The 26,967-nt window shown below is 40.4% G+C and overlaps 2 protein-coding genes across 3 annotated transcripts in view; one reads left to right on the top strand and one right to left on the bottom strand.

Annotated features, from left to right (window-relative positions):
• INTS13 (integrator complex subunit 13) overlaps positions 1-13,897 on the bottom strand; it is a 29,374-nt gene extending 15,477 nt beyond the window's left edge. The window contains exons 1-9 of one of the 2 annotated variants that reach the window (XM_039357485.1): positions 13,785-13,897; positions 9,920-10,151; positions 9,502-9,576; positions 7,961-8,163; positions 5,890-5,970; positions 4,586-4,676; positions 3,942-4,070; positions 3,729-3,752; positions 902-986 (exon numbers count right to left, since the gene is read on the bottom strand). In XM_039357485.1, coding sequence (XP_039213419.1) covers positions 902-986; positions 3,729-3,752; positions 3,942-4,070; positions 4,586-4,676; positions 5,890-5,970; positions 7,961-8,163; positions 9,502-9,576; positions 9,920-10,144 — 913 coding nt within the window. In that variant the 5' untranslated portion in view covers positions 10,145-10,151; positions 13,785-13,897. The remainder of the gene's footprint in view (positions 1-901; positions 987-3,728; positions 3,753-3,941; positions 4,071-4,585; positions 4,677-5,889; positions 5,971-7,960; positions 8,164-9,501; positions 9,577-9,919; positions 10,152-13,784) is intronic. The other variant, XM_039357486.1, reaches the window with a different exon arrangement.
• Positions 13,898-14,164: 267 nt separating this feature from the next.
• FGFR1OP2 (FGFR1 oncogene partner 2) lies at positions 14,165-25,062 on the top strand. The gene is made up of 6 exons (XM_039357487.1): positions 14,165-14,440; positions 17,294-17,430; positions 18,452-18,569; positions 19,508-19,650; positions 20,697-20,810; positions 22,440-25,062. The coding sequence occupies exons 2-6, from the start codon at positions 17,296-17,298 to the stop codon at positions 22,572-22,574; spliced, it is 645 nt and encodes a 214-aa protein (XP_039213421.1). The 5' UTR covers positions 14,165-14,440; positions 17,294-17,295; the 3' UTR covers positions 22,575-25,062.
• Positions 25,063-26,967: the final 1,905 nt, after the last annotated feature.

The following is a 26,967-nucleotide window of genomic DNA, read 5'->3' as shown; positions in this document are numbered from 1 at the left end:
AACCTCTCCCTTTCCCCTCAGCGTGGCTGGCTCAGGAATTCTGGGAGTTGAAGTCCACGAGTCATAAAAGAGCCAAGGTTGCCTACTTCTGGCCTAGGCCTAGGCCGCTTTCTGACTCGTGGACTTCAACTCCCAGAATTCCTGAGCCAGTATGTCTCAGCATGGAAACCTCTCCCTTTCCCCTCAGCGTGGCTGGCTCAGGAATTCTGGGAGTTGAAGTCCACGAGTCATAAAAGAGCCAAGGTTGCCTACCCCTGGCCTAGGCCTAGTTTTCCTTCTCCCTCCCTGTTTTTTTCTTTCTTCCATGCCATGGCTTTCAGATTGTGCCTGTTGTCTTTCATCTTTTTACACTGTTATGCAGCCTTTGTTACATTTGGCACCCACGATCAGTATTATCAGTTGCAGAAGGCATTTTCAGATGATGCAAGCAGGGCAATCCGTTGTGGCCCAGCCGTAACTCTAACCCAGAGGTCTTCAAACTCGGCCTTTTCACAACCCGTGGACTTCAATTCCCAGAATTCCTGAGCCAGCATGGCTCAGCTTGGAAACCTCTCCCTTTCCCCTCAGCGTGGCTGGCTCAGGAATTCTGGGAGTTGAAGTCCACGAGTCATAAAAGAGCCAAGGTTGCCTATCTCTGGCCTAGGCCTAGGCCGCTTTCTGACTCGTGGACTTCAACTCCCAGAATTCCTAGGCCAGCATGACTCAGCTTAGAAACCTCTCCCTTTCCCCTCAGCATAGCTGGCTCAGGAATTCTGGGAGTTGAAGTCCACGAGTCATAAAAGAGCCAAGGTTGCCTACCCCTGGTATAGATTATTAAATATCCTGACAAGCCTTACAAAACGGTGAACTATTTTCTTGTTCCTTTGCAGGTAAAAATATTCCTGATGGCTGCCGTACTCACCACTTTTTAAAAAGTCTACGTGGGCTTCCTTATGATGTAGCAGTTCCACATCATAGTTGGCAGAGGTGTTGGCATGCTGCTCTTCCTGAATTTAAAAAAAAAAAAAAAACAAACAAGCGCTGTGACATTGCCCGAACAAACATTTTTCTTAGTTTAGTTTCTTTTTCTTTCTTTTTTAATCCACAGGGGGACAATGTTACCTTTTGCCTTTTAATACAAAATTGCCAACAGGAAAAAAAAGAAAAGAATGTTCACAATATGAATGACTTAGAATTCTGCAAACAAAGAGAGAGAGAGAGAATGAGAGAGAGAGAGAGAGAGAGAGAGAGAGAGAGAGAGAGAGAGAGAGAGAGAGAGAGAGAGAGAGAGAGAGAGAGAGATGCTTTTCTATGAAAAAAAGGACATAGGCAGCTTGGACCAATGTATGTTTACTCAGGACCTTGTTCTGTAAGCACAAATTTCGGAGTACCAGACCTCAAGATTTCTTGAAATTGCTTTTTCTGGCTTAGTGGGAACCCAAGAGGGGAACTCGTTTGTTTTAATTTGTATTTGCCAAATGAAATAAAAGCGCAATATAAAAACAGATCCAGCACCCACTTCTTTTCCAGTTGATGGCAGATAAGGAAGTATTTCCATTTCTTAAGGAACTGACAATACTGGAAAAGCTAGTCTTATTTTTTATGGAAGTTTGTTTGTTTTGGGGGGGGGGGTTGACGAGAGAAGCCACACATAGTCTGATCTGACTGCCACAGCTGAAGCCTAGAAGCTGCATGCAGAAGGATTAAAAAAAAGAAAAAGAAAAGCAAAATAAGCAGGGTCTTTTAAATGGCTGGGGCAGACCAACAAACATGATGTATGGCAGATTAGCAAAAACCAACCGACCGACTTAGGACTTAAGTTTTTCACACAGGTCAGTCAGTCAGTTGCAAACAAGGTATTTGCAAACATTAAAAGGCGTCTAATTAATTCAGTGTAATTAAGGGTAAGCAAAATGGCTAAATCCTACAGAGCACAAAAGAACTCAGATGCTGCTTTGGCATTTGTGATCGGAACAACAGATTTAAAACTCAGCAAACTGTCCCTCTAACTTTTCCTTCTGTGCAGTTTTAGGGTTTTTTTTTAAAAAACCAATGCAAACGGAAATGCTTCATTTCTTACGTCGGCCCAACTGCAATTCATACATCTGACTTCCTCCAGCAGTCATAATAAGGCCAATGAAACAGGGGGAAATAACTAGGTAGTCCTCGACTTACGAGCACAATTGAGCCCAAAATTTCCATCACTAAGATGTTTAAGGGAGTTCGGCCCCATTTTACGACCTTTCCTGCCACAGTTATTAAGTGAATCACTGCAGTTGTTAAGTTAGTAACGTGGTTGTTAAGTGGCTTTCCCCACTGACTTTGCTTGTCAGGAAGTCGCAAAAAGGGGTCCCGTGACCCCGGGACACTGCGACCGTCATAAATATGAGTCAGTTGCCAAGTGTCTGAATTTTGATCATGTGACTATGGGGATGCTGCAACGGTCGTATGTGTGGAAAAACTATCATTTTTTTTCCCGGTGTTGTTGTAACTTCAAACAGTCACTAAACGAACAGTTGTAAGTTGAGGACTATCTGTGTTAAATTTGGAACCCTAAACATACATAATAAGGAGTCGGCTGCAGAGCACACACTGGGTCCTACTTTTGAATAAACAGGCAGAGGATTACCTTGCATTTACTAGTTAAAAAAGGTATTGTGGACAACCGGCCACATTTTGTTGCCTTTTTAACATTTATATTTTATTGTGTTTTATTACAGTAGTGGCCAAAATTGTGGAAACCTTTTGGGAAAAGTGTATTTTTGAGGTTTGATGGCTAATAACACAACTTTTTGGGGGGAGCAGTACCATAAAATTATATATCAATGGAAAGATAATTTAATCAAGAATGTAACGCAACGAAGTTTGTTCAATTATCTGTACTGTACTCTATGAAATGTTATAACCAAATAACCAGAAAAAGGAAGTACAATTTGCTTAGGTTAATATCAGGTAGCTTTCCTTCCTCTGATTGTAGCCAACGAGCATGAGTGTTTGGAGAGCCAATCGGGTGTCATCTTCCTTTGGCCATGAGCCAATCAGATCACAGGAGGATTCAGTGATTGATGTCATGTATTGAAGCTGAGAGGAGGACATTTGTCAGTGCGTTATGTAATCGCTATCAAGTTGGTTGGGGTTTTTTTGTGTTCTTTCATTGAGTGAGCTTGGAAAACGTAATAAAATTAAAGTCATGGTGCAAAGAGTTGACTGGTCGTCCAGAAAGCGATGTAAAATCGTATTATTAAGTGAACAAGGCTACAGTTATAAAGAAATTAGAAGAAAAATGGGTGGAAACGTAACCAAAGGTGGCATTTCTACTGTACACTTTTCCCAAAAGGTTTCCACAATTTTGTGTTGTCTCATCAAAAGTGCTTTCCTTGTTAAAATGACAGGGCCTGGTTTGGGAAAGGCCTTCGCTTATTTGCTTTCTGCTCGTTAACAAACACCTTTACGTTGAGAGGACGTGGAAATAACACAGAGGAGAGAAAGGCTGACTAGGCCACTAAAATGCACAAGGGGGAGCAGGGGGAAAATGTCTAACACAGGCGTAAAAACAAAAGAATCACAGACAAAAGTCATTTGAAGCAAACAAGGCTACCCTCACATGAAATTTTTGTTCAAAAAAAAAAAAAAAAAAAACCAGATTCCAATGCTACATTAACAATTGAATAAACCGCTAGAAAGCCAATGAGGCTATTTGTTCTGTGATCCTTTTTTTTTTTCTTCCTCCTCTGTAAAAATTTACTAACCTGGTCACAGACATTGAATGTAGGCTAATGAAAAGAAAACAAGAAACAAGAAAAAAAAAGTGACAATGAAGAGGGGGGGGAAAAAAAAGAAGAAGCAAAGGTAAATCATTTCCAGTAAAATAAATCGTAAAAAAAAACAAAACCCGGTTTTCCACGGATTTAAAAGAAATGGCTCAGCCGCAATGGCACTCGCTGTTCAGGAGGGAAACTTACCTTCATGGGGATGTTAGTTATAGTGGTTGAAGCCAGATCAAAATGCTGCTGAACTAAAAGGTTCAGTCTGGTGGCCAGATGCCGTCCAGCCCGAACACTATGGACTTCGCTGGTTAAAACAGGAGAGAGCTTTTTAAAAGAAAAGACAAATACACACATACACAGACGTAGAATAGACTCAGTGGCTGTAAATCAAGACAACAATTAAAAAAGGGTTTGTTTATTTATTTTGGAACATTTTACATAGCTGCCTACTCGCCCACGGTGATGCAGAAAATAAAAACGAATGGGATTCTACAAAGGGGGACTTTCAATCAGACACATACAAGTTTTAAAAATGTACAGGATTGGAGACAGTCATGCGCTGAGGGGCAAATTTGTACTCTTTAATTCATTTATTAATTCGTTTACTTATTTGATGATGAGTTTTAATTATTTTTGGCAGCCTGGCGAGGGCTTTTCATTAAGAAACCCGCAGTTACATTTTAATTAATAAGCAAAGTCAAAAACAAAAAAACCCCTAAACTACTGTGGCCTTGGGGCAGGGACTTGTAAGTTGGCTGCCTCTAATATTGTATGTAAGCTTAACTGATGTTTTAAAAACACAATTCATAAACCAATGTTTTATACTTTAAGATGCTTACCTCTTTTTTAAGATGATCTGACACAAGGCTTTCTTCCCCGACAGGATAAGTATGAATTAAAACCAGCTCACATTTCTGGATCTGCATCAGACTAAAAAAAGCCAAAATATTTTGTTATAAATAAATAAGAATGCATTCAACCACTGATGAAAACTGAAGACCAAAACTTTCAGAGGTCACTGTAATGTTTATAGGAATGTGGTTATTATTAAATTCAGGAAATAATATAGTAGTGGCCAAAATTGTGGAAACCTTTTGGGAAAAGTGTATTTTTCAGGTTTGATGGCTAATAACATCACTTTTTTTGGGAGTAGTCCCATCAAATTATGTATCAATGGAAAGATAATTTAATCCAGAATGTAATGCAACAAAGATTGTTCAATTATCTGTACTGTATTCTATGAAAAGTTATAGCCAAATAACCAGAAAAGGGAAACACAACTTGCTTAGGTTGATATCAGGTAGCTTTCCTTCATCTGATTGTAGCCAATGAGCATGAGTGTTTGGAGAGCCAATTGGGTATCATCTTCCTTTGGCCATGAGCCAATCAGATCACAGGAGGATTCAGTTATCGATGTCACATATTGAAGCCGAGAGGAGGACATTTGTCAGTGTGTTATGTGATCGCTATCAAGTTGGTTGGGATTTTTTGTGTTCTTTCATTTAGTGAGCTTGTCCAGTGTAATAAAATTAAAGTCATGGTGCAAAGAGTTGACTGGTTGCCCAGAAAGCGATGTAAAATAGTATTATTAAGTGAACAAGGCTACAGTTATAAAGAAATTAGAAGAAAAATTGGTGAAAACTTATCCAAAGGTAGCATTTCTACTACATACTTTTCCCCAAAAGGTTTCCACAATTTTGGCCACTACTGTAGGCATAAAGAATCTCTAATTCCAATAAATATTCTATATGCTCTCCTACATTCTTCTATGCAAATTTTTGAGAGGAGCATTAAGCCACCAACCTCTTGTTACATGGAGGATAGGTAAGGATTCTCAACCAACTATTTAAAGATACTGATGAAATAGAAATATTAGAGTTCCATTAAAAGCATACTGAACCCTTAGATCTTAAATCCTGGAATCTTGCCAGCTCTAACTGAAGATGTCAAAAGTGGAACTGGATACTGTACTATTTGCTGTACCACTGAATTATTCAACTTCTTGTGCAATTCATACAGAAGGTACCACAACTAACAAGCTCTTGCAAATTCTATGTCCACAAAGCAACTGTGCATTTCATTTTTGAGATTATACATTCCAAACATAAGGCATAGTCAAAATGCTACAAATTTGTGCACTTACTGATCAGAATTAGCCGCTAACTTATTGTGTTCGTGTATTGTTTCCTGGACAAATTCCTCAAGCATTCGTACATGGCTATCACTGGAAAGAAAGAAAAAACAACCCAATTTTAGAAAAAAAAAATACACAGAGTAATCATCATAACCCATGGAAAGGTGAATATGTTTTCATTAAGATTATTTTTAAAACATACTATTGTATATCTTAGTGCTGTAGCACAGGGCTTTTCAACCAGTGGTACGGGTACCACCTGTGGTACATTGGCACCTGGCAGATGGTATGCAACCATCCTAGAAAAGTGGTAGCGGGGGAAGGGAATGAGCTGAACCGGTGGCAGCACCGCACAAGCCTGAGCAAGAGATGGCTGGAGCTGCAGGGCTCAGCGAAAGAACCAGGATCAGCGCCAGACTCCAGCTGGAGCTCAGCACTGATCCTGGCACTTCTGCTGAGCCCAGAAGAAGCGTCGATCAGCTGGAATGTTGCAGCATCTCCAGGGTCTTGTGATTTACATTCAGATGCTTGGCAACTGATTCATATTTATGACGGTCACAGTGTCCTAAGGTCATTGAAGTGACCAAAACCTGCTGCAACCACCCAGCAGATGGGGGGAATAAAAACCAAACACCCCCCCTACCCCACTCCCGCTGCCAATCTTCAACAGAAATGCTCACAACAATGGAAACCTCGGACAGGAGGAAGAGCGCCGCCGGGCGGGCAGGCAGATGTCTTGCTCGGCTGTGGCTTGGGGGGCACTTTTTTCAGTGCCATTGTAACTTTGAACAGTCATTAAGCGAACTGTTGTAAGTCGAGGACTACCTGTACTTTATCACTTTTTTCCTTTTTTTTTTTTTTTTGGTCATCAAGTTTTTGACACCTTGCTAGGCGACTGGTGATACTCGGATGTTGCCATATCCTAAGAGTGGTACAATGGGTGAAAAGGTTGAAAAGCCCTGGTCTAGCAAATAGCCTTTTTCTGAACTGAAGTTGAAAAGCTGTAAGTTTCCAGTTCATTACAGCAGTGTTTCCCAAACTTGACAATTTTAAGGCATGTGGACTTCAACTCCCAGAATTCCACAGCCAGCGTTGCTGGCTGTGGAATTCTGGGAGTTGAAGTCCTCATGCCTTAAAATTGTCAAGTTTGGGAAACACTGCATTACAGTTTTGCCACTGTTTTATCCTGATCCGCACTGGAAAAAAATGCTCTATGGTAAAATGCTTTCTTTCTATTCCCAAAGAAACATCATATCAGTTTAATGACCAGTAATTTGTTCAACTCTGGGGAGATTTCACCTTAACAATGACTTTATTACTAATTTATAACTTGATTCGAAAGTTAATGGGAGAAATGTTTATGCGGATTCAGGGTCAAATGAATCAAGCCTGGTGGTCTTCAGTATTACCAAATATTCTCCTTAGTAGACGCTTTGGATCATGAGTCTACCAGTTCAATAATGCGTCAAGAAAACAACACGGACGTAACTGTATTTTTCCCCGGAGTCAAGCTTGATTCCTAAGTGACTGTCATCCCCCTCCAATCTGCTCTGAGACACGCAAATGGCCACATTCAGCTGACTAATATTTTAGTCACATAGAGGTAGTCCTTGACTTACAACAGTTCACTTAGTGACTGCTTGAAGTTACAAGGGCACTGGAAAAAGTGACCCGTGACCATTTTTTTCACGACCCTTTCAGCACCCCCGGGGTCACGCGGTCAAAATTCAGACGCTTGGCAACTGGCTCATACTTATGACTGTCACAGTGTCCTGGGGTCACGTGATCTCCTTTGGCGATCTTCCGACAAGCAAAAATCAGTGGGGAATCCAGATTTGCCTAACAAGCATGTGACTAACTCCACCCCTGCAGGGATTCCCTTAACCACTGTGGCGAGAAAAGTCGTACAAGTCGAGCAAAACTCACTTTAACAACCGTCTCACTTAGCCACAGGCATTTTGGGCTCAATTGTGGTCGTTAAGCCGAGGACCCGCCTGTACAGACCAATCAGAACACGGGTGGGGGTGGCTTAGCGCCAAGACCGGTACTGGAACATGACAGGAGGGGGGGGCTCACAAACCTCTTTGCGTTAGTAATGCAGATGATCCGCCCTCTGTTTCCCACACGGTCGGCGTTCTCCATTAACAAGGTCCTGGCTTCGTGCTGGTACTCGGTAATTTTGCAAAGAGCTTCTACTGCTGCCACTAAGCCGTGCAGGATACTGCAGCATTCTGGGTCTGCGCGAGGATTGGGAGGCCCAACAGCTGCCAGAGCAGCCATTAACTGATCAAGAAAGAAATATGCTTGGTTCCACAACAACATTCTCAGTTTCTAAAGCGAAACAGATACTAGTAAGAAAAGTTTCTCCTGTATAATTTAACGGTTACGAATCTACCACCTCGGATTTAAAACTCTTTGTTTAGATTTTAATTGAACAGGAATGCTTCTTCCTATGCCTTCTTCTCTAAACTGAAAGCCATGCCTTCCTAAGCCCTACTTGATAAATGTCCTGCTGTGCTAAAGAATAGCAACTGGCTCTCCGTGGTGGGAGAACATTTGAGCCGTTATGGCGCAGTGGTTAAGAAGGCAGCATTGCAGGCTGACTCATTGCTCACTGCCAGCAGTTCGATCCTGACCGGTTTAAGGTTGACTCAGCCTTCCATCCTTCCAAGGTCAGTAAAATGAGGATCCAGACTGTTGGGGGCAAGAGGCTGACTCTGTAAACCGCTCAGAGAGGGGCTGTAAAGCATTTTGAAATGGTCTATAAGTCTGAGTGCTATTGCTATTTGTTTTGCTTCAGTACAGTAATATTTTTTTAAAACGAATCAAGAAATGAATGTACGGTTAACTGACTTGAATATTTTCATGCGAACTGCGTACAGACTATGTTTGGATTTGGTCAACTACAGACCAAACTCTATGAAGCCAAACGTATTGCTTCAATTGACAGCTGATATCCTATGATAGGAAAAGGCAAACGATTGACAAATGTTTTCTCCATCTGTTGACAAATACATTAGCCAACTGGTCAATACGTAACTCTATGAAACAGAAATGGAATAATTCCTTGCTGATTTCAGTAAAGACCAACCAGTTTGCCCCATAAAACTAAACAGGAAATAGAAATGAAAATAAACTTGATGGGACTACATTATCACTAGGAAAAACCAAACTGTCTCACTACTTAAAAAACAACAACATAATTTTATAACTTGTATATTTTTGCAACAATGAGTTGAAATTATCATTGGGCCATAAAACTCAGCAGATAATCTTGGGCTAGTCAATGCACCTCACCTTAAATGTATCCAACAGAATTGTTGTGAGAATAAAACGGGGCAGGGAGGGGAGAATCATCAGCTCCCTGGGTTTCATAAATGTGCATCTGAGGTTTGTTTTGGATATACAACCTCTACAGATCAGATTGAATGGGAAGGACTGTTTCCACTCGCAGATGCCATTTCAGTACTACAATTTCATCAACTAGTTCTTTAGTTGAATTTAAGCCATGGCTGACCTAAATTTTTATTTTAGTAGAATCTATCTTCGTCTGAATCCAACCAAACATTTGTCTGCTTTATTGCAAAGTAAATACAATTTTGTAGACCCTGAATAATTTACCTCCTGCAAGTTTTGGTCTTCCTGGTTCCACGAGTTTAAGACATTTGCTCCAGAATCGCTCACAATGAAGTTCGCCTGAAAGCGTAGGTAACGGTTTAATGAGGCAACCAACATTGCTCAAATATATCCATGATTTGGGGAAAGTGTAACACTTGTCGTGGAAAAACCCCATGGAAAAGACATGAGACAGCAACACAAAACAGTAACAATAATTCTTACTTTAAGATTCAAAGGTTTATTTTGCTAATGACTTGGAACATAGCAAGCAAAATAACACAATTACTCTGATTGTGGATATAACATTCAACTGTCATGGTAACCAAAACCCGCGGCTTAGCATGAAGTATGAATTAGAAAAGTAGCAGAGAGCCTCTTATTTACAAAACCTTATTTTTTATAAAAGGTAATTGTTACTTACTAGTTTTTTAAAGGGAAATATATCATACATTATCCTACAATACTCCATGGAGGACTCCACTGAACAAGTCCAGAGGGATCGAGATATAGGTGCGAGCGGTATGATTCCTTGCGTCCGATTCTTTATCAACATATCAAATTCGACATGTTGTCTACAGGATTCTGCCATATATGGGCAGTGATCGACCACAAAAACTGTTTTATGTGACTCTGAGAAAAGCTTCATTTTCTTTCTGCAACAAATTAAATGAAAGATTTAGGCAAACACTATATAAATTAAAAACTAGGCTATTAAATGTGAAAGATGATACTATGATGACAACATGGAAAATTCTCTGCGTAAGACAGCTTCTTACATGCACGAAAGATCATGCTTTAAACAAAATTAAACCAAAAGGGCTGCACTGAAGGGAGGGAGGGAGAGAGAGAGGGAGGGGAAAAGAGAGAGAGAAATCACAAAATTGAAGCTATGAAACTATCTGGTAAGTTTTCAGATATTTATAATACTTTACATTCTTAGGTTACAGTTCTACACCTACTGAATTTGAAGAGGGCAATTTTTCATTTCACTATTAAGATTTGTTCAATCCTGTTGTTTCATATGTATTTATATTTTATGTTCCAAATTGACGTAAGAGAATTCCATGAAACTATTGGATGCCAGTACTGACAAAAAAAAAAAAAAAACACCAGGCATTTTTTTTTGATGTTTTCTTATTTATGTCCTAAGCCAGGGGTAGGCCAAGGTTGCCTACCCCTGTCCTAAGCAGATCTGATCCCACTTGGCTTTTCTGAAGTCAGCCAAGTTCAGCCAGGTGCTACAACTTCCTGCTACTAGATTGTGAACCCAGCAGAAAACACACACACACACACATACACATATCCTGGAACGCAGCAGTGGCAAACTGCTTCCTGATTGTTGACAAGAAAACCACATGGCCAGGTTGAACTACAACTAGACAGGTTCAAGGAAGACTTTATTATGATCTTAGGATAACATAATTCAAAAGTTTGAATGTATATTTTAACCTTCACCAAAATAACATCACAAAGACTTCCTGGTGTTCCATCTGCACACTCCTTAAAGCTTACAGCTTTTATACTGTTCCACGCAGCACGCTAAACAAAATAAGATTTGTTATTATTCTGTGTCCTGCAAACCTACGGGAATAGGTGATGAATGGATTCAAGCAGGATGGAGTTTACATTCGGGGTGGAGTAAACATCAACCTAGCACGCTGCCTGAATTCAGCAAAAACTCAGACTATGAGCATCTGCAGAGGCAGGTTGATGACACAGGCAACCTGACAGCATCAAACAACCTTTGCATGATTATTTTGGTTTCGTGGCTTGTCATCAACACCGCCCTGGTTCTGGGACACAAATCTGCAATTGCTGCAGGGGGCATCCTGGATCAGACTCCTTCCTCACTTCCTGCAGTTGCCAAGCAAGATGCTTGTTCAACAGGCTGAGAGGGGAACGGCACGATCTTTTGCAGGTCCCCCCCCCCCGCCACACAGGTAGTCCTCAACTTACAGTCACAACCAAGCCCAAAATTTCTCTTGCTAAACTTGACATTTGTTAAGTGAGTTTTGCCCCATTTTATGACCTTTCTTGCCACAGTTAAACGAATTACTGCGGTTGTTAAATTAGTAACATGGCTCTTAAGCGAATCTGCCCCCCCCCCTTGACTTTGCTTGTCAGGTCATAAAAGGGGATCACATGACTCTGCGACCGTCATAAATGCGAGTCAGTTGCCAAGCATCTGAATTTTGATCACGTGGCCGTGGGGAGGCTGCATCGGTTGCGAGTGTGAAAAACGGCTGCCAAGTCACTTTTTTCGATGCCATTGTAATTTCAAGTGGTCACTAAATGAACTAGTTTAAGTCGAGGATGACCTGTACAGCATTCTCCTTTTCCTTTTGGAGAAAGCTGTTCCTTCACCTCCTCCTCCTCCCCCTGCAGAATCTGAACTTGGTGCACGGAGGCTGGAGAAAAGTTTTCCAGGGTACAGGTAGTCCTCGACCTACGACCACAATTTCTGTTGCTAAGCGAGACATTTGCTAAGCACGTCTTGCCCTATTTTACGACTTTTCCTGATGAGTTTAAGTGAATCGTTGCATTGCTAAGTTAGTCACATGGTTGTTAAGTGAAATTGGCTTTGCTTTTCAGGTCACTGAAAGGGATCACATGACCCTGGGACACTGCAACCGTCATAAGTTGGGTTTTTTTCCCAATGATGTAACTTTGAACAGTTACTAAATGAACTGTTCTAAGTTGAGGAATACCCGTATGTGCTTGAGTTGTGACACCCTTCAAGCCTCCCCGGCTAATCGCAACAAATGGGGAAGGACGAAAGGTACAAATGAAATAAGCACGTCCATCAAAGTGCAGAATAAAATAATCAAAAAGAAGCAGCCATCTGGGGGAGGAGAATTATTGCCGTTTTCCTCCCATGAGGAGGAAAGCTTCTCAGTCATCCAGGTCATGGTTGCCCACAGGTGCATTTTCATGAGGCAATTGGACTTTGTTCATTCTCTGAAGACGTTTCAGTTCTCATCCCAGAAGCTTCTTCAGCTCTGACTGGATGGTGGGGAACGGAAGGATTTATACACCTTGCCAACAGCTGGTCATATATTCTTTTAGAGCAGTGGTTCTCAACCTTTCTAATGCCGTGACCCCATAATACAGTTCCCCATGTTGTGGTGACCCCCAAGTGGGTGTGGCCACCACTAAGAGGGAGTAGGACAGCTAGGGAAAAGGGAAAAAAATGGCGGACAGCGTGGTTTGGCGACCCCCGTGAAATGGTCGTTTGACCCCAAATGGGGTCCCGACCTACAGGTTGAGAGAGTCGTTGAGACCACTTGGAGGTTTGTCTGTGTCCTCAGGGTTAAATTTTGACATAGATGTCCTCTTTGACCCCTTTCAAACTGGCTGTCCTCTCTGTCCCAAATGTGGACTTTGCTGTCTTCGAAAGAGTGGCTTTTGTCTTTTAAATGCAGATGGACTGCTGAATCTTGTTTTCCTATGTTGAACAGCCCTCTCTCAACAGAGGGGGAGGGATAGGACATCATCTGTCTCCAGTCTACAACAGTCCTTTCAGCAGTTCCAAGAAGGCTCCACACCCATTTGCACCATTCAGGTGAACCTGACGATAGATAAACGTCCAAGTGGCCTCAACGACTCTCTAAAAGAATGCAGAGCTGAAGAAGCTTCTTGGATGAGAACCGAAAGGTCTTCAAAGAAAAACAAAGTCCAGTTGCTTCTTGAAAAAGCACTTTTTTTTCAGACAATCGGGATCTGGATGACTGAGAATCTCCATAGACAAAAAGAAAAAAAAAATCTGCTTTTAGAAAACTCTAAACAGCCACTTCTACTCTAGTGCAGGGGTCCCCAACCTGTGGGCCACGGCCCACTAGCGGTCCGTGGCCTATTTGCAATATATTATGATGGTCTTTCATGAGACTAGTCAGGGATTAATGCTGAAAGCATCTCAGAATATCTTTAGAGGCATTTCCTAATTTTCAATTGACATTTTATCAGAATTTCTAGACACAGGGATCTAAATTCAGCTTATATTCTGCATGGTCCATGGAGATTCTCAGCCATCCAGATCATGAAGAAGCTTCTTGGATGAGAAGGGAAACATCTTCAAAGGAAAAGCAAGAAAGTCCAGTTGCCTCTTGGGGAGGGGGGAAGCACCTTTGGGGCCTCCCAGGGATCTTCTCCCCTTTGCAACCCAGAAGGCATGTGGGAAGCTTGCTTCAAAGAAGAGCCCCCACCAGTATTTTTCAACCCCGAACGACCCTCCCATAAAACACACACAAAATCACACACACACACACAAGCACCGTATGTTGCCTTACAGCAGCCACTCTTGACTTTCAAGACTCTCTCTTCTACTTCAACGGGGAAGATCGCGCCTGCGCTCTGAGCATCTTTCACTCTCGGGTAAATAACGGGAGGGGGAAAGAGAGAGGAGGAAATTGACATCTCGCGAGACTTTGGAGGGAAAACCCTCATTGGCCAGGGAATTCCCCGCCTCTTTTCAGAGCTAGGAAATCTCGCGATATTACCTCGCAAAGCTGCCGCCTTTCCTCCGTGAGGGAGCGAAAAAGCAAAGAAAAAAAAAACTCCAAAACAACCCGCCTCGCGATATTTCACTACCTAGGGAGCAGGGGAGGGGGGGAAAGGGAGAGAGAGAGACAGAGAGAGAGAGAGAGAGAGAGAGAGAGAAAAAAAAAGAGGCCAAATCTCGCGATAACTCGCTTCGCCCGCATCGTCTCTCGCTCGCGTATTGTAACTCCAAGTGGTGGCGGGCGGCTCTCGCGCGTACCTACCTCACCGCTGCCTCATGGGGACGCCCGGCCGGCCGGTGCCGCTTCCTCTTGTCCTTCGAGCTGCCGCCGTGTGAAGGGGCGACGCGGTAGGCGGACGGCGAAGCGGCGGGGCCGCCGGCGTCCCTCCACATCCTCGACTGCGCTGCGCCCTGCCGGGGGTGAGGAATGAATTGGAACCATCGGTGAGGAGAAGTTTAGTGTGTGTGTATATGCGTGTGGGGGGTTTTTTTTTTTTAAACCCCTCCGGCTGGATGCGCGCGCACTCGCCTCAGATGTGGATGCGCGCGTGAGGGGGGGGAGAGAGGGGCAAAGCCGCGTTCTGATTGGCTGGCCGGGTGGGCGCGCGGGCGCGGCGGTTCGGAAGGCCGTTAAAAGGCTCCTGAGGGAAGCCGCTTTTCTCCCCTGCAGGCCGCGGAGCTCTTCTGGAAACGGGGCGGCCTTGCCTGGGGGAGTCCCTCCGTCCTGGCCCGGCTCCTGCGCCAGTCTGAGGGAGCAGAGCCGGGCCCGGCGGAAGGGAGGCCGAGCTCGACCCAGACTCTTTCTTGAGTCGCCTCCTCCGTCAACGGGGCTTGGGTGTCCCCGTATCCCCCGCTTTTTTTTTTTTTTAGCCAGTGTGTTGTGAGGATATTTACGCCTATTGGTTTTATACTTTTTCCTGAGCTTCGTTGGGAGTTTAGTTTTTGGCACTGTGTGTAAGCAGAACAAGCCCTCCCCCCCTCCCTTCCAGCACTGACGATGTTACCTAGTTGGGTAATGAAACGTCTGCAAGAAAACCACCAAGTTCAGAGAGCACCAAGGGCCCCACAGTTGTCCTCTTCCCTCTCTTTCCCCTCCCCCTCCCCTCCTCTCTGCAGACCTTCCTCCCTTCTAGCCCTGACGATGTTACCTAGTTGGGTAATGAAACGTCTGCAAGAAAACCACCAAGCTCAGAGAGTGCCAAGGATCCCACAGTCATCCTCTCCTCCCTCTCCCCATCTTCCTCCTTCTCTGTACAAACCGTACTCCCTTCTAGTAAAGTGGGAAAGAAATAGAATAACATAGAATAAAGAATAAAGTATAATAATAATAATGATGATGAAAAATTACTAAAAAGCAAAAATCATGTCTCTGCATAATCTCTGAAAGAAAGCTGTGTTAGCCAAAAGCTGTATTAACAGTACGTGAATGACCTAATGCATATTTAGAAACATTGTTTAAAAGTAAAAACTGCCTTCATTGTATTCCCATGAGAAATGGACCTAACGTGTGAGAAACTATCTTAATGTTACACAAAGTAGATTCCATATACAATGTAAGATTCCATCTATGCTTCCTTTGTTCCTGAGAAAAAGAAACCTATAAAACTTTAGTTTAGACCCTCCCCCTTGTTCAGAAATTTGCTGATTGTAAATCACTTCTGAACCTTTTGCGCAAAAATAAAAACCTCTCTTTCACCCTTGGAATTCGTAAACGTCCTTTATTTTTTAAGGCTTTTATTTTTCCACAAGACTAGCACTGACAATGTTACCTAGTTCGGTAATGAAATGTCTGCAAGAAAACCACCAAACTCAAGAGAGCATCAAGGACCCCACAGTCCTCCCCCTCCCTGCAAACCCATCTCCCTTCTATAACTGATGATATTACCTAGTTTGATAATAAGATATCTGCAAAAAGACTCCCAAGCTCAGAAGCACCACGTCCTTCTTCCTCTTCCCTGCAAACCCACTTCTAGCACTGATAATGTTCCCTAGTTGGGTAGTGAAACATTTGCAAGATATTAGTCAACATCAGAGGGCACTAAGGACCCCACAATTTTCCTCCTCTCAGCAAACCTCCCTTCTAGTACTGATGATGGTTATTTAGTTGGGTCATGGAATATGAACCCCAGTCAAGGAACTACCAACTCAAATAATTCAACTGTAAGCAATAGCTTAATCAAGGAAACCTCAAAAAGACACTGACCAATATTGACAGGGCAAGCCATCAGTATATAAACAGAGAGCAAACCCCACTCCCTTCCAGCACTGATGCTGTTACTTAGTTGGGACATGAAACATCTGCAGGAAAACAACCAAGCTCAGAGAACACCAAAGGCCCCACCGTTGTCATCGTCTTCCTCCTCCACCACCATTCCACACATCCCATTCTCTTCTAGCACTGAGGATGTTACCTAATTGAGTCATGAGATATCTTCAAAAAAGATCACCATGATCAGGACCCCACAATCCTCCTTCCCTTCCATTTTACCAATTAATTTAATTTCTAAACAATAGAAATTAACAGACATCTAAAAACAGTAAGAAAACTTTACAGAAATGGTTATGTTTACATTTAGGAGCTTTATTTAAAGACTCATTTGTCATTTCATTTTCTGTTATGAAAACTCATGTGTCAGACAGGAAGTATTAAATTAGCAGGGAAATTTGTAAAGTAGGTTCTTGTTGCTGCAGTTGCTTTGTGACAGATAGTACCTTTGAACAGGAAGGAGTGGCCTGAATTGCTTTTGTATTTTACCAGCGTCACCATTTAGCAAGGGTACAATAACTACGAGCAATAGATTCCTTCTGTGAAATTAAAACTTATTAAACTTTCCTCTGATTCTAATGTTGTATTCTGAGGGTGCAAGAGGTTATTGGTGTATACATTGTCAATAAAGATGCCTCATTCACCAGGGGGCGTACATATTTATACAATACTGTTTCAAAAATTAAGAGGTCTCCCAACATAAATTTCAGAATATGTAGATTAATATTCTAATCAAAATACAGGACATCCAGATTGGAAACATGGCAATATCGTTTCCAAGCTGTGATTTACCAGTGATATAAATTAAGACAGTCCTGTGGAGAACTTGACTTGAAGTCCCTTAATCTTCTGTATTGCATCGAGATACTTGATGTAGGATAATACTGTAAAGGACCTTAACAAAAACAAGAGGACTTGGACATTTTCATACTTCACTCAGTCTGCATGTTCAGGATGCAAGGCAACTTACACTGCTTCTGACAAAGTAAAATGATAGCTGGTGTTATATAACATCTTATTTTAATTTTTAGAAATGAGTTGCACAATTGAGAAGGCCCTAGCTGATGCCAAAGCATTAGTGGAGCGACTAAGAGAGCATGACACTGCAGCAGAAGCTCTCATTGAACAAACTACCGATCTCAACAAACGAGTGGAAGCAATGAAACAGGTTTCTCTTCTCATTTAATTGTTATTCAGAAGCTGACTGCTTCATTATGGTATTTTAAAATGTGCAGACTTAAAAATGCAAAATGCTTAGTTCTACACTTTTTTATTTTGATAAGGCTATAAGGTATTGAATGTTACCTATTTTGCATGAGCATTGCGATTAAAAACGGCATTTCACCTTTTAAGAGTGCAAAGCTTGACATTTTAAAATATAATAGTTCAGCTACTATATAATCCATAATTTTACAAATCCTCATGTATCTACTCTCAAACACGGAACCAAGAATGTAAACATGAACAGCAGTACAAGCATAATGTAATCTAGAATTAGTTAAAACCTGTTCTCTAACATCTGAAATGGTACCATTAAAACCTGTTGCCTACCTCTTAATTAGTGAAGGTGCCAGATGAATGTGTTCAGTTGTAGACTTATTTCTTTTGCATTTAATTTTAAGCAATATTACAATACCGTAAATGCCGGCGTATAAGATGACTTCCGCGAGCGCTGAAATCGGCGCCAAAGATGGGGGTCGTCTTATACGCCGGAAATACTGGTAGTTTCCGGCGTATAAGACGACGTTCTAAGAATGCGGCCCGGCTATAAAGACGGGGGGTCGTCTTATACGCCGGGTCGCCTAATACGCCGGCATATACGGTATTTACCTTTGCAGTGGTAAATTTGGTGTTTTTTAAAACGCTGCAACATTTTTAATATTTATGGCAAACAATAATTTGTAATATGATTGCAGCATGCTAATTTTTCACAGGTAGCTTCAGATAGAAGATATTTTAGTGAGTTCAATTATACTGAAATAGAATTTTATTTCAATGAATAAAATATTCTGTATTTTATGGTTAAGTTGTTCAGAGTGTTCAGCTTTTAAATTCACATTTGAAAAATATAAAGACATAGTCTAATTATACTGTATCAAAATGTCTAGTTTTGAAATTGAAGTTCATCTTTGTTTTTAATACCAGATGTCTGATAATTTTTTGCCATTCTGTCTGTTTTATAATTTCAGTACCAGGAAGAAATTCAAGAACTTAATGAAGTAGCAAGACATAGGCCTCGGTCTTCCTTAGTCTTAGGTATCCAGCAGGAAAATAGACAGATCAGAGAACTACAACAAGAAAATAAAGGTGAATAAGGATTCAGTTTAAGAAGAGTCCTGTTTATTATCAAAATAGTCCAAGGTTTCTCTTTAAAATTCAGCATGCTTTATTAAGATAGCCAAATACTTAATAGCTTACAATAATATATCAGTACATCTTCCTATTATGATGTGCATAAGCCAGTAAAATATGTGAAGCATCTGTTGCAGTTATTTCCAACTTCTGGTGCTTTAGTATATGTGCATGTTGGGAGCGGAGAGCTAATGTAATAATATGATTCTGTATACATTTTAATGTATCATTCTTAACATGGCATTGGAAGTATGCAGCATTGAAGCCAAACGCAGGCAAAGTCTTATGGTTGGTGTTGGCCCTTCTTAAAGGAGCCAGGTATTTTCCTAGCTCACTTGGTGCATAGGATCAAGAAAATTTTTCTTTTGAGTTCAGGGGATATTGTCAGAACTGGCAAGCATCTTTGCCCAAATACTTAGGACTTAGGTAATAAATACCTGTACATTGCTTTATTATTTGCAATGTAATTTGCTTTGCACATATTTTTGTAATATAATATTTTATAAACTTAAATAGCAGCCTTTTGCCAGCGGTTATTGTGAACACTATTCTAATTATTAGAAGTAGCTGCATTTTAAATAACCTCTCTTACTTCCCTTGGCCATATGCTATGCTTCAAAATACTTTAAACTGTTTTCTTACATGGGGTCGCATAAGAGCTTTTCATGATGAAGTAGCAGTAGACCGTAAAAATAAAAACTTTGGAAACTACTGATATATTTCACACTATTTGAATTATCTGCATTGATAGAAATTTTTCCTTCATGAGATACTGTAGTTGAAGGCAATCAAGTAGAAGGGGGGTTTTTTTGTATTTATGTAGGGTTACCTTGTATATAAATTTAATACATAAAAATACCCATGCATGTTAAATTTGCTATGTGTTTTGACAGAACTCCGAACATCTCTCGAAGAACATCAGTGTGCCTTGGAACTAATAATGAGCAAATATAGAGAACAGATGTTTAGATTGCTCATGGCCAGCAAAAAAGATGATCCGGGTATAATAATGAAGTTAAAGGAACAGCACTCCAAGGTAGCATGCCTTTAATATTTATGTAAATCTCTTCTGGTACTATGCTTTATTTTGGGTACTACAGATTGGATTTGCTGTCTTAATTTGGTACAAAACAACACACAAATTAAATCAAATTTTACATTCTTGGATCTGCAAAATGGCAGCGAGAGAAGGAAGATTTGCAAAAACCAAAACCGGTCCTTTGTTAAGGATGTAGTTGAATCAATAGCAATCACAATAGCATTTAGACTTATATACCGCTTCATAATACTTTACAGCCCTCTCTGAGTGGTTTACAGAGTTGGCATCTTGCCCCCAACAATCTGGGTCCTCATTTAAATGACATCGGAAGGGTGGAAGGCTGAATCAACCTTGAGCCGGTTAGGATCAAAGGAATCGAACTCCTGGTAGGGGGCAGAGTCAGCCTGCAATACTGCATTCCAACCACTGCACCACCAGGGCTCATCTCCTTTGTGGAGCTATCCCTTGCACCAGACATGGCACCCTGAAATAAGATCATCCCTCCTGGTAGATCATTTTAGCTATTACATAGACGTGGATGTGGTTTCCTTATTAGCCAATAAATATTTACAATCTCAAAAAAAGGTAACAAAATATTGATTGATTTTATTTCATTTGTATTGCCCCCCCCCCCCAAGTCACCTCTGGGTGGGTCACAGTAACAGTGATATTCAACTATGGTTTCTATAAAACTTTAGAGATGTACTATATGAACATCAACTCCCAGAATTCTCTACCAGCATGGTCATTGCTAAGAACTCTGTAAATTTAAATCCACACAACTCAAAATTTTATAGATAAGTTCTGTGATCATAAATAATATTCAATCTACAAGAAATAATGTATTGGCTTGAAAATCATTAATTATAAAGCTATTTATTGTGGAGGAAATATAAGACTTAACCAAAAATTAAACTAGCTTTGTTTATCAATTGATTACACATTATGATTATGAATATGGTCTGTTGTAACAGCAAAATAGCATTTAGGTGGTATTTTAAAACTAAAGTATCATTGTTAATGTTACTCTATCCTTGATTTAGGAATTACAAGTACACGTGGACCAAATCACAGAAATGGCAGCAGTAATGCGAAAAGCCATTGAAATTGATGAGCAGCAGGGTTGCAAAGAACAAGAACGTATTTTTCAGCTTGAGGTAGGTTTCAAACTGTGGAAAAAATGAATACATTTTTTTAAACTAGTGAATTCAAAGAATTATTAAGATAATGTTAAAGTCACGGGCCTACCTGAAGATAAATTGTATTGGGTAATCTGGAGGTGTTCTTTTTACAAATTCAGTATAAACACAGCTGACTTTTCAATATACAGTGGAAAGCAGTTTCTAGTTTGTAATTCAAGATTTGTTTTAAAAGATGGGTGTTCAGATTCTCAATTTCTTTGCTTGGAGTGGCCAGAAGAAATGCTGTTCTTGGTAACTTCTACTTAGTTCCTGAACTAAAAGCACCATTTGTTCACATATACCTCTGCATCCCACTCCAGCTGTCTAGACTTAGGATGAATTCCAGAGGAAATGACAGCTACAGGTAGTCCTTGAATTACGACCACAATTGAGCCCCAAATTTTTTGTTGTTAAGTGAGTTTTGCCCCATTTTACGACCTTTCTTGCCACAATGGATAAATGAAGCACTGCAGTTGTTAAGGTAGCAACACGGTTGTTAAGTGAATCTGTGCTTGGCTGTGCTTGTCAGAAGGTCTCAAAAGGGGATCACATGACCCTTGGACACTGCATCCATTCGTAAATGTGAGTCAGTTGCCAAGCGTCTGAATTTTGATCACATGATTATGGGGAGGCTGCAAAAGTTGTAACTATGAAAAAACGATCTTAAACCACATATTTCAGTGCCGTTGTAACTTTGGACGGTCACTAAACAAAATGTAATAGTAATAGTAGTAAAGTTGGAAGGGACCTTGGAGGTCATCTAGTCCAACCCCCTGCTCAGGCAGGAAACCCTACACCATTTCGGACAAATGGCTGTCCAGTCTCTTCTTAAAAACTTCCAGTGTTGGAGCATTTACTGCTTCTGGAGCAGGCTGTTCCACTGATTAATTGTTCTCACTGTCAGGAAGTTTCTCCTTAGTTCTAGGTTGCTTCTCTCCTTGATTAGTTTCCACCCGTTGCTTCTTGTCCTGCCTTCAGGTGCTTTGGAAAATAGTTTGACTCCCTCTTCTTTGTGGCAGCCCCTGCGATATTGGAACACTGCTATCATGTCCCCCCTTGTCCTTCTCTTCATTAAACTAGACATACCCAATTCTAGCAACCGTTCCTTATATGTTTTAGCCTCCAGTCCCCTAATCATCTCTGTTGCTCTTCTCTGTACTCTTTCTCGAGTCTCAACATCTTTTTTACATCGTGGTGACCAAAACTGGATGCAGTATTCCAAGTTCACAGGGAGAACAAGAGGGTAGAGTTTCAAATAAAAAAAAGCATATCTTCTGCATAATCTGAATTTTAATAGTTTTCCCTATCCTTGAAAAGCTGACATCTTCCTGAAAAAATCTTTGTGCCCTAGTGGCCTCTAATGAGTAACTCCTCTAGTAAAAGAGATTTAGCTTGGGTGCATCAGTACACTGGTACTCCGGTATTCAAGGATGGGACACCACGGCCACCTCAAGGGATGGGATTGTAGAAGGATGTGGAGATAACCTTGATGAAAGAATGCAGATGCCGTTAAGGAAAGAGAAACAACAACTTAGTGCTGGGAACGGGGAGAGTGTTTTAATACTTTGTCATGCCGCTTTAAAAGCATTGTTTTGTTGCTTACAGCAGGAAAACAAAGGACTGAGAGAAATACTGCAGATCACCAGAGAATCGTTCCTGAATCTTAAAGAAGATACATCAGAAAGTACATCTCTGTCAGCACTAGTAACAAACAGTGACTTGAGCCTGAGAAAAAATTAAAGCTCTTATGAAGATGGTCTGTCATAACAGCAAAAAGTATCAGGCATCCCTTATCAGAGCAAAGGTTTTCTAATGGGCATTGAGAAATTAATATATCCTAAATCTGGTTTATTCTTTTACACCGTGTATAGTATATAATACTCAGCGATTGGTGTACGAAAATATCAAATCATTCAAAGCACAGTCATATACAGTAACTGATCTATTCCAGGACACAGTCACTGTATTGCTGATGTTTTTAATCTATTGCTTTCCTAAATTTGAGAGGGGTTGTTTTGTAAGAACTCAGTTTTAGAGCATTGCTAGTGTAACACTTGAAACTCTCTGCCATATGGGCAGGAACTTCATTTTTAAATACAATTAATTCCACACGAATATTAAATAATAGCACCTTTTTAAAGATAAGGTTCTTTTTAAGATAACTTCATTGGGAAAGATGGCAGGGCTGGTGAGAAATTTGCTGGCATTTGTTGTTAGTGTTTAGCTCTTCTCAAAACTTATGAACTAATAGGATGTGTTAAGATCAGCCAGTAAGCAATAACAGTTGAGGGAACTTTTGCACATTGAAGTACTTCTGAAATATATTCTTTTACAACCAGTAATTGATGGGAGCTACTGTAGAAAAATTACAAAAAAAATTATTGTTTAGATCCCTATGAAATTTAACAGATTTCACATCATGTTTGGTTAGCATAAACATGCAAGAACTTTTTTACCTTTCAGTAAATCAAGATAGTCATTAACTTGTATGTAAATAATTTGAGGTTCATAATGTGCTTTCATGTGAGATACCTTGTGAATTAAAAAAAAACGCTTATGAAATGCTTGAGAGTTTTTTAGAATATTTTTGGAGATAACAATTACCCACTTCTATAATAGGAAACACTTCGTGTTGATAGCTTAAGCAGTGGGAATTCAGCGGTGTTCCATGCACACAATGCCTTTGTCCTTTTCTGCTCCTAGCTGGCAAAATACCATAGCCTTCAGAAGTTTTTCCAGAATTTCCAGAATGATGTATCAGGAAGTTGAATATTTGCCGTTGAAAGAAAAAACAGGATAGTTTATCTTTCCTAATTTGCTTCCATGATGAAGGGTATTTGGGAATTAAGGTTGAATTATAAAAGTGTCTCATAAGAGTAAACCTTAACCTTAGATTTTAATAAGCGACTTTTCAAAAATATACTGGGAGCCACTCTTTTCGTATATGAGGGCAAATAAAGCATGGTTCTGACGTAACGACATTGAAAAACAGGTAATATTTGTCCTGATAAGCTGAATCTTCTTGAAAATGGTCGGATGCATTTTTGTAAGAAGAGATTCTAGTCTTCGGGGAACCTCGCTGAAAAAGTAGGCCTCCCGTAGTCATTTATAAACCACTTAAGTTACAGTTAAGCCTAATAATGAAATTATTTCCATTGCTCTACTCTTTTGAGGAATGTACATAAAATTAAAAATAGAAGGGGACTGTTAAATTCTCGAATTTGTTTGGAATAATACTTGGTGGTACAGGTTAGGATCAAATTTGCAGGTCTTGTTACCGGTATAATGTTTTTCCCAAGTTGTTCCTAGAGGTTTTGTTAAGCTCATTAAGACTTTACCAGTGATCTGATTACACTGGTTGGGGAAAATCAGAGTTCTATTCCACCACTATTTAAGTCTAATTTTAAAATATGGCTTACTATTATGCTTTTATTGGTAAATATTTTTAGCATAGTAGTTCATTCAAACATTATAGTACATATTTCGTCAACAAATATTTTTAGCTGAACTCTAGATGTACATTCTAGATAATTTTCATATCTGGCATTCCAATCTTAAAATACTTTCCACAACTTATTTATATTAATGCCAATAGTTTTCAGAAATGAGCTGCTCAGAATACATTGATAATTTCAATATTCAGACGTTTATATCCAGTTTATTAAATACCTCAGTAAAAAGGAATTTATTCATAATTTTTGCTTAGAAAGATGAAATCTAACTTTGCAAAGCAAACTGTAGACGAAAGATCTATTAGGCTGAGCACAAGAATTTGTATAACATGTTTTCCTTCTCTGGACAAGAATTTCTCAGATATGTGTCCCCCTTTGTAAAGTCTAGCGTATGTTTGTAAATAGGAGTTCACAAAAAAATATTTTCTTGATATTTGGTGTGTAAAGTAAAAACTATCTGTTGTGCAATTGATACAGCACTGTCAAAATGCAGTCTTCCTCAGAACCTTACTCTGTAAATGTGGAAACTTTCCAGTTTGTGAAATAGATGTCATTAGCTCACCAATAATTATTTATGGAAGCATGCTTAAAAAATGTATGTGTAACTTATTGTGGTCATGTAGTTGAAACCTTCATTTGTCAAAGTACGTACCTCCCAATTACTTTCCTAGTGTGTGGCATGGCCATTTTTTATCTCATTTTTGTATTGCAAATGCTTGAAATGACCTTATTGGTGAGAATGCATTCTGTACAGTAAACTTATTTTTGCCAGTAAACCAGGTTGGGTAGATGTTTCAACAGTTCCATTTGGAGACATGAAATCCTGTGTCTTGATATAGCTGTTATAACCACTGAAGAAAACCCCAAGAATATGTAATAACTATTGGTCAAATCCAGTCCTTTTTCTTGTTGAGCATAATCCTAATTCTTAATAATTAAGTTTTTCTATTGGATTGAACTGCAAGAAACTAATGCAAGCTGTTAGGAACCAGTGGAAGATAAAGGGATAAATCAAAGCCGATTACAGTTGATTTTCAATCTAAGTCAGTGTTTCTCAACCTTGACAATTTTAAGGCATGTGGACTTCAACTCCCAGAATTCCACAGCCAGCAAGATGCTGACTGTGGAATTCTGGGAGTTGAAGTCCACATGCCTTAAAATTGTCAAGGTTGAGAAACACTGATGAAGTATAGGTAGAAAAATTTGCATAACAGAAAAGTCCACAAAGGGACTATCAGATTCCTTCACTCATAATTGCATACAGCAGGGGTGTCAAACTGCCGGCCCGCGGGCCAGACGCATCATGAGGAAACTGCCCACCCCATTGCTAGCAATGGGGGAAAAGTTCCAATACGTCACACGACATCACATGACATTGTGAGTTTGACACGTCTGGCATACAGCTTTTCAAACAATGTAGCTCAGGGTTAAAATGAAGGGTCCTTGTTCTCTGGCTTGGGTTTTGTTTTGGTTTTTTGGGTTTTTTTGGCAGATGTTTCATTACTCAAACTAGGTAACGTGATCACTGATGATGTTACCTATTTGGCGTAATGAAACTGCAAGAAAACAACCGAGCTCAGAGAGCACCAAGGATCCCTAACTTACAGTTCCTGGTTAATTTACTCTTAACATTCCCAAATACCTTTTTGTGTGTAAATACCTTTTTGCTAGTGAACCCCTAATTAGCAATTCAGCAGCAGCAAAGGATATTGTTCTCACGAACATGTGTGCTTGTCTTTTTCTAAAGATAAGAAATCTCACAAGGTGGATTTCAACTTTTGCTTCTATTCACCTAGCACAGTGGTTCTCAGCCTCTGGGTCGGGACCCCATTTGGGGTCGAATGACCATTTCACGGGGGTCGCCAAACAACGCAGTCTGCCATTCCCCCCCCCTTTTCCTTAGCTGTGCTACTCCCTTTTATTCTATTGGCTTTTGAAAGCCAATAGAATAGACTCTCTTGAATAGAGTCTAATTCTATTGGCTTTCAAAAGCCAATAGGAATTGTCCAGGCTGTCTCTGCCCTGCTGAGCCCGCCAAAAGTCCCATTCTGCAAACGGTGCTGCACCAGTTGAGTAGTCCTTGACTTTGACCGGTTGGGGGTCACGGCATTAAAAAGGTTGAGAACCACTGGCCTAGCACCACCCTTCCCGAGCTCAAATGTTAACATAAAACCCTTACCTATAATTTTCCGGCCTCATGGAGCCTTCTTGAAATTCAGCAGCAAAAAATGCGGAGCAACCTAAGTCTTTCACCTTCACCTGTTGATAGAAGACCTTGAGATCCAGGGTTGGGCCTGTTGGTGAATCTTGTCTTGGCCACACCCTGGCCTTACGAAATTTAACCCTGAATCTTCTGTGATGTCTGGTTTATCAGTCAGGAAACACACTCAGAGCCTGGCTAGTTTGGTCTTCACATTCAAGGATCACCATTGGCTGTAGAAATGTTCTTGGAAGTTTGGTAAGAGGAGATGAAGTCTGGTTTTTGGGAGGCTAGGCAAGATAACCAGAACCATCTCTTGTACTTTACTACAAGCCTGCTTAGTGCACAAAGTAGAAAGAGCAGCACGCAGCGTGGTGACCATTGTAGGTGAATTAAGAAACCTGATGCCAGTTAGAGCCCATTTATACATTTGGTCCTACTATGGCAGTTATTCCTAAACAAAACCCAAATAAGTCAAATA

Source organism: Crotalus tigris, unplaced genomic scaffold (genome assembly GCF_016545835.1).
Source record: "Crotalus tigris isolate CLP2741 ecotype Arizona unplaced genomic scaffold, ASM1654583v1 scf7180000018925.143070, whole genome shotgun sequence".
NCBI classification, from domain to species: domain Eukaryota; kingdom Metazoa; phylum Chordata; class Lepidosauria; order Squamata; family Viperidae; genus Crotalus; species Crotalus tigris.
The sequence above is the reverse complement of the archived record's forward strand: the minus strand, read 5'-3'. Positions and strand labels throughout refer to the sequence as shown.